The 8005-nt window shown below is 38.5% G+C and overlaps 1 protein-coding gene across 1 annotated transcript; it reads right to left on the bottom strand.

Moving 5' to 3' along the window:
- Positions 1-4: 4 nt before the first annotated feature.
- LOC144637416 (E3 ubiquitin-protein ligase TRIM23-like) lies at positions 5-7999 on the bottom strand. The gene is made up of 7 exons (XM_078496479.1): positions 7821-7999; positions 5638-6322; positions 4823-5100; positions 4352-4604; positions 3643-3753; positions 2487-2611; positions 5-756 (listed from the first exon to the last, which is right to left on the bottom strand). Exons 1-7 carry the CDS (start codon positions 7866-7868, stop codon positions 586-588), a joined length of 1671 nt encoding a protein of 556 aa, XP_078352605.1. The 5' UTR covers positions 7869-7999; the 3' UTR covers positions 5-585.
- Positions 8000-8005: the final 6 nt, after the last annotated feature.

Genomic DNA, 8005 nt, shown 5'->3' with positions numbered 1-8005 from the left:
GCAGAGACCCAGATTTACCTACTACTCAGTTCGACGTTCAGATTAAATAACAATCTTACAAGCCTTAAGAATTGTTGTAACTCCTGGTGCCAAATATATTACACAATTTGGATGCTATATGCGCCTTGTACATTACAAAGTGAGTGACATTAAACATTTTAACGATGTAGTGTTCAGTTCAAAAATTACATACAATTTTCAGAATGAATGCACAGGATGTCCATTAACTTGGATAATTTTTTTTTCTTCTTCTGTCTTTAATATCCGCTTTGTTCTTTATTGGTGCCTTCTTAAAACCACCATACAATGATAATACTTTATTGAGGATAAAGACCCATATAATGATAAAATAATATTCAATGTTCTTGGCTAAATTACAATTATAAGCATTTTTCTAGCATCTTTCCTGTCTATAAAGCTGTTACCTTTAGTAACATATTCTCAATTTTACTAGAATACCTACCTCTGATCTGTCTTCATAACCTGATCCTGATCTGATCTGCTAATCTAATTTTCTAAGCTAACTTCAACTCAGTTCATAACCAAAGTGGCCTTCATTCAACACAGTAAATTTCTTGTTTGCCATCACTGAGCAAATTCGGACATGAGCTGCCTTGCAAGCCAGTCTAGACCTTCATGCAAGCCTCTTCCAGAGTGTGCATCACACGCAAATATATTCCAGCTTCTGCCGCAGCAGAGCTTATGGAGGGCAAGCTGTTCAGTGAGAGCGTCAACACTGAGAGCACTTGGCAAGTCCTGAAAAACAGTAGCAACAACACTTTAATCTTCAAGTTTTAATATTAAATATTTTTAGCCTCAGTGGAAGAGTGCTTGACTGGTGTGTGAAATCACAGGGTGCCCAGACAAACTGTTTGTCTATGGACTGTGCACATTTACATTTTTATAGGGAATGTAAGGAATTTACCGAATGGTTTGTAGAATTGCGTATAATGGTTCAAAACATTAACAAGTTTGAGCTAAATAATTTTTTTTTGTTAAGTTTCCTACCTTTGTGTAGTGTCGTTCTTTTGGCTTGAAATGGCGAATTTGAGTGGATTGAAGGGTATTTTGCTTTCGCTGTTTACTATACATCTAATTATATGGAAAGGGTGAAAACTCCAACAGCTCCAAAGTAGAACACTTCCAGCGCCAAGCCAATTTTCGACCTGATAATCCTATCGCACAGCTTTCAAACTACGCACCAGAAAAGAGCAAGGCTTGACGAATCTTCTCGTATCATTTGATCGAAAATTTATCAAAACAGTCTGGAACAAGCCCTCAAACGAAATTGGGTATCCAACATTTTTAAGCTGTCCGAATGGGTAGCACCAATTTGTGGTGCCGAAGGAAAAACGCTATTCCCTTGCCTCTTTCTGATTGGATACAACTCAACAATGGTCGTTCAAAATTTTGTTTCGTGGATAGGGAGGCAAAGGCAAAACCAGTACTCAATAGTATAGGGAGTGATGTCAATGGTAAATGGCAATTACGACAGCGATGCCAAAAGCAACGCATTATCATTTAAATATGTGATGTTGTAACTTGTTTGCGTCAATGTAAAAGGAGTGCGCCTTTGACGTCTGTTTATTTACTTCCAAATACACACTTCCCGAAACACCGCTCGCACAATCAATGGAAACCTTTTCCCCTTGCTTTAGCGGTCGACTGTTGATAGCCTTCACCACAAAAGATTTCCCTTCCTCTCTAGCTACAAGAATATTGTGCCCAGGCTCGGCTATGTGTAGGTTTTGAGATTGTTTAGAAGTCAAGGTTTCGAATGTAGAAAATGAAGACTATTTCAGTGAATGCAGCCAAAAATGTTTAAAAAAAAATCAAAAAAAGCAAAATACCCTTCAATCGACTCAAATTCGCCATTTCAAGCCAAAAGAACGACACCACACAAAAGGTAGGAAACTTAACATTTATTCAGCTCAAACTTGTTAATGTTTTGCACCATTAAACGCAATTCTACAAACCATTCAGTAAATTCCATACATTCCCTATAAAAATGTAAATGTGCACAGTCCATACACAAACAGTTTGTCTGGGCACCCTGTGGTGGAATGTCATGGGTTTCACTCCTATACATATAATAATTTAAGAAATTGTTTCCAAGCATATTGTGCTTACCTTCCCCTGAATATCTTTGTTGTATTAATTATCCTTAACAAATTAATGTACATCTACATCTACACTGTGGATTTCCTTGGGCTATTTAAAGATGGGTCTCAGGTAAAATCCCAACTAAGTCAGCTACAAAAAACTAATAGAAAACTTTTCATGATTTGATATCCGTTCACCCCTTGCTTCAAAACATATCAGTCTAGAACCATGATTTCCAAAAAGAAATTTGTCAAGAATTATCAGTGAAACTAGAAGATATTCTCAAAATTGCAACTACGAGGATACTTAACATTTTGAATGGAATTTTACACAAAATTGAACATGTATGACCATACTGTCGGACATATTTTATTTCTTTGTACCTGTTTGTTGGCATATATCAGCAATAAAGCATCTTTCAGTCTTTTTTCTGCCATTAATTTTGCGAGTTCTTCATGAGCCTCTGTAATACGCTCAATATTGTTGCTGTCAATCACAAAGATCACAGCTACAAGACAAAGATATGCGAACAGAAAGGATAAGGCACACAATTAATTATCAAATAAGCCAGTCCAAAAAAAACATTGTTCATTTGTGTAGAAACAATCTCATTGCAGTTTTTTTTTTTTACACACTTGGAATATAGTGGCAGTGAGCTAACAGGGTATTTCTCAACCCAGACATAAATAGCTACTGAAAACTAACAAATGTAGGACTTCATGGTACAGAAACTGTCAACAGTTTGAGGCCCTTAGGGACCGTTCATTTTTTATGGGGTAGGCAGGCTGGTGGGATTTGATAGATAGTCACTGTTATATATAATGGCCCCCCCTTTCTTCATCGGAAATGTTTACCTGGCCCCCTCTCGAAATCCAATTTTTTTGGATGACCCCCCTTCCCCAAAAAGAAAACAATAATCAATTGAAATTAAAAATAATCAAGCCTTATGACTAAAGAATGTATCAGTTGTTCAGTCATAAATTATAATAGACAAATTACATCCCCCCCAAATAGCTGACATTGTTATTGTAGATGCCGTTTTTTAGCATGGGTTGACTGCTGTTGGGTTGAATTAATGGCGTTTGGTACTTAACAAAGTAGGGGGGTGGTCTGGGGACATGCTCCCCCCGGAAAATTTGAATTTGCAGAACCTCAGGAATGTTATTTTGGGAACTCTGGCAAGATTTTTATCTAGCACAGAAGCCTTCATTACAACACTTAAAAGTCTAATTATTTTCAGTGACCCCCCCTTACAGACCATATATTTTTGGCTGCCCCCCCCCCCCTTCAAAGCCATATTTTTTTTCATTCATGGCTTCCCTCAAATCCCACCAGCCCACCCCCCCCCCCCCAACTACCTCATAAAAAATGAATGGTCCCTTCCTTATGTTTAAACTTGCAAAGGGTAACTAGTATTTTTTTTACCCTGGTCAAGTAACTCACATCTAGATAATACTTTGTATTCCATTATGACTGACCACTGCATGATGTGTCCCAATACCAGGTTAATGTTCTGAATTTCTTTTTTAAGTTCCATACCTTGTGTGTTGAGATAGTAATGTCTCCAAAGTGGACGGAGTTTCTGCAGGCCCCCAACATCCCAAAGGGTAAACTTTAAGCTACGGTGTTCAACAGTCTCCACATTAAAACCTGACAAGAACGAAACAAAGAATTTCATTTCTCTGTTTCAAAGCAGTGCATATCCTTAAGCCTGTACTTACTTGCAAAAAGAATGTCATTGCATCTCTTAGAAAAGGTTGAATAAGTAAGAAAAAATTACAGGACAAAAGCCAAGTTTTTTAAAGGAGAAACAATCAAAACAGTGGTTTTGTGACTGGTGGTTTGCAATCTTTTTAGCTTTTGAAATTCCATAACCTTTCTTAATGACTTTTCAAAGTTTTTCATATCGTCTTTGAAATTTTCCCAAAATTATCTTAGTTTCAGGCACTTTTTTGCCTTTTCCTTTGCAAAAGAACAAACTGCCTAATTTATTTTGTACAATCAATTATACAGTAGTTTTCTAGGCCTTTCCATGGCTGACACTTAAATTTCATGACTTTTCAGGTCTGAAAAATGAAATTCTTAAATAATATTCCATGACTTTCCAGGTTTCCCCTGACTTATATGAACCCTGTGACAGAGCATTTGTTTGCTTTCTTTAGGGTTTCACCTTCACGGACACATCAATTGAAAATCAAATCAAAGTGTTCATGGTTTTACGGCTTTTACAGCAATGTAAAACAATTACCAATGGTTGTGATAGGTGAGATGAACTCATCCTGTTTCATTTTAAATAAAATTGAAGTCTTTCCAGCCCCATCAAGTCCAAGTGCAACAACTCTCATCTCCATCTTGGGGCCTATATGTACTCTGTTGTCTTTTGTGAAGGCCACAGGGATGGCAGCATCTGTATCACACAGGCTGGCAATGTTGGTAAACTGTTCTTGTTGCTCCTGTACTGTCTCCAAAAGACTGTGAATACTATTTCTGGCTTCTATCACCTACAAAAGAAATAAAACAATCAAGATCTACTTTTCAACCGTGCACTATGAACAGTGAACAAAGGACTGAACAAAAACACGAGCAGGCAAACAAAGAAATGTGTAAACAAACAGACCAATGAATAGATTGGCTTTTGAGGATTTCATATTTTCCCTTACCATTCCCTGACTTGTGACAACTCTGATTTATAATGAACCACTTCTTGAACTACACTCACCTCAGCATCACTTCTTTTCAGTGCTCTGTCACACTCCATGCACACTGATGTTACTTGTGACATTAGAACAGCCATATCTTCCTGTTGTTGTCTTAGTGACAGTAGTTTCTCTCGCACATAATTGTTGACAACGGCAAGTCCGGCCTCTTCTTGTCTGTTGACTGTCTCTCGCAGATCATCAAAATATGCTCTGACTTTATTTCTGGCATCTTCTGCTGAGCCAGCGATGTGGTGTGGAATAAGATTACCCTGCTCATCCTCTTGCATTACAATACCACCTACAATGTAATTATAAAGTGACATTAAAATTTGAAGTTCGGTTTCCTTGATCTTATCCCTACATGTAGCTGAAAATTTGTTTCAGGAGTTTTCCAAAAATTTCAAGTGCACTGCATAAGGATGATTAAAACAGCCCTTAATTAATTAGTACAGCAATTTAAATTATCAGGAAGTTGACAGTAGGTAAAAATTATAATCCAGATTTTAGACTTGCAGTTGTCAGTGAAATGCGAACTCTGAAATTCAATCCTCAACCAAAGGTTTACGCTTTTTGCTGCCGTCAATCATCTTATCGGAACTCTTGGGAAACAGAAGCTCACTTCAATCGGGTCAAAAGATCAAGTCTATCAGTTGTGATTGGTAGATTTCGACCCATTTTGTTTGTTTCTGTTCTTCATGGTTCATTAGCTGTCGCCATACAGTAATTATGATTGATGGCAGCAAAAAATGCAATGGTTTGTTTGGTTTTGAATTTCCGAGTTCGCATTTCACTGAAAACTGCAATAATGAGCACAGCAATGTCTTAGCCAACAAACCTTCAATTGCTTCAATAACCGAGGAAAGTCTCACAGCTGATCCATCCACTTCCTCAGTGAAAGTCCTGACATGTTGTATGACGTTAGTCACTGACGCACGCATGTTCTCTGCTTCATTTTCCAGCAGAGTATGCTTATGCCCTTGATGTTTGCCATAGTCACGACACACAAAGCACATCAATGAGTTATCTTGGCATCCTTCCTCCAAGCATGTGAACTCAATGACATGTGTTGAATGTTGTGCACACTTGGGTTTCTCTTTTGGTCTCTCAGAAACTGGAATTCTTCTGTGTTTCACAAGGGTTTTTGTTGAATGTGTGCTCTCTGCACAATCATTACACAAGTTGGTCTCACAAACAGTACAATAAAGGTTAGCTATATGTTCATCATTTTCATCACATCTGACAGTCTCATCTCTGCTCTCATTATCACATGTTGTCAATGGTTCCTGTAACACCTGAAGTCGTTCAAGCAGTTCCAACAAGGCAAAGTTTTTCTTAAGTCCCCAGACTCCTGAGTCACTGAGCTCTGTAGACTGTCTGTCAAATGGACAATGAAGTGTGCGTCCATGGACAGGAAGGCGTGTCAGACAGTCATGACACACTGTATGTCCACATAATAACAACCTTGGAACTTTGTCACCTTGAAGTGTGAATACATCTTCACAAACACGACACTCTAAAACCTAAAATTGATAAATAGCATATTTTTAATGAAAATGCCAACCTTACAGGATAAATTAGTAAAGCCCACACCACAGTTTTGTGTTAAGTTATGTAGCTTTCTACTCTAACAAGAGGTGACTGTAGATAGGTTTATTTTCTCAAGTTGGTATGTATCCTAGAGACTCCTGGAGAGAGCGGTTTTCACTTGAGTGTCGAAAGTACTTTGCGTTTGCTTTGGTTTTGCGTTCACTACGCTTAGTGATTGGTTTAAAAATTTCGCGCCACTTTCTTAGCCAATCAGGAGTAAAACCAAAACCAATCGCGACTCGCTCCCGCAGGTTTTCCCGCGCTTCGTGCCAACTACATGCATTTGCTTCGAGTTTTGATTGGTTCCCTGGATTATCTGTGTCGTTTGTGATCGGTCAGAGTAATTACTTTGGTTTTGGTTTTGGTTTTGGTTTTACGACACTCAATTGAAAACTGCTCTAAAGTGGAGGAGTTGTCGTGGATGCAATTACAATGTAGCTTCCCTAGTGCTAGCCAAGTAACCAGCCAACCTTGTTCCCAGGGTCCCCCCCTCCCAGAGTGAGAGAGGAGGGCAGGGAGAGGGAGAGACCCTGGAATGAGGTTGGTAACCAGCTAGGGTATTATAAAAAAGTTGGTAAATTTTAAGCCCGAGCTTAAAATTTACCATCTTTATTATTTACTACAAACTTGATGAAATCGACATTGCTGATCCTAGCAGTATGCGGGACGCGTGTCACTTATCAACCTAGTAAAATGGCCCAGCTCACAACGTGTCTCTCGTAGCTCAGTTGGTTAGAGCGCCCAACCGGTATCTGGGAGACCATGGGTTCGATTCCCGTCGGGGACTCAGAATTTTTCTTTGTCCCATGCTCGTGTCATGTTGAATACTTCATCCTCATTATAAAAAAGTTGTTTGTTATTTCTTGATCTTATATAGATTTCGCCCTCAGAGCTGTTGAGTGAAAATCAAACGTTGTTGTTCACCCTGATTATGATCAAGCTAATGAGGGGAATGGCTCATTCTTCTATGAGACAAATCTTGCAGGAAATTATGGTAGTTGTATTCAATGTTACTCAGTCTTGTGCATGTTTTGCTGACTACAACTACCATGATACATGCAGGCGCATCTCATACAGGGAATAGGTCATTGGCCCTTGTACTCCACTCAGTCCAATTACTATTACTTATCATTTTCACAGTAACCAGCTAGGGTTGCTCAGTGCCTTGTAAACACATTGATGAAAAAAAAAATGTGTTAGTGTATGGGTAACACTCTACGCATGTTAGGGTAAGCCTAGTACTACGTGTAGGATTACCCTTTCTGTTTGGGCTTTATAAAACCATTGATAACCTTTATAAAAGTAAGAAATCCGTGCAAATTAACTTGTGTGTCTAAATTATAAGTAAAGAGACTCGACATCAGCTGCGTACACATTTATAAAATATTTAAATTAAGCTTAAACTGGTGAATTAAATACATTTATACCCACATTTTGACGAGTTTTTGTCTTAACTATCACTGGTGAAGCAGCTGCCATCCTTTCTGGAGAAGAAGCATTCCACAATTCTTTCTTTCAGACTGTTTATTTTCGTTGTTTTTACCGTCTTTCCACGCCTTTCGCGCCGCCGAACGCCACCGTCGTACGTTTGAGCCAGATATTTAACTGAACAGCGG

The sequence above is a fragment of the Oculina patagonica genome, chromosome 14, assembly GCF_052425735.1.
Source record: "Oculina patagonica isolate OP01 chromosome 14, crgOcupat, whole genome shotgun sequence".
Classification (NCBI taxonomy): Eukaryota; Metazoa; Cnidaria; class Anthozoa; order Scleractinia; family Oculinidae; genus Oculina; species Oculina patagonica.
Note: the sequence above shows the minus strand (reverse complement) of the source record. Positions and strands in the feature narration are given on the sequence as shown.

Bases quoted from the DNA above. Each gene is read 5' to 3' on its own strand.
- LOC144637416 (XM_078496479.1), bottom strand. From the start codon at position 7,868: ATGGCAGCTGCTTCACCAGTGATAGTTAAGACAAAAACTCGTCAAAAT. The intron at 4,605-4,822 runs GTGAGTGTAGTT...TTTCTTTTGTAG, and splicing joins TGAAAAGAAGTGATGCTGAG to GTGATAGAAGCCAGAAATAG. The intron at 3,754-4,351 runs GTAATTGTTTTA...CGTTCTTGTCAG, and splicing joins CTCACCTATCACAACCATTG to GTTTTAATGTGGAGACTGTT.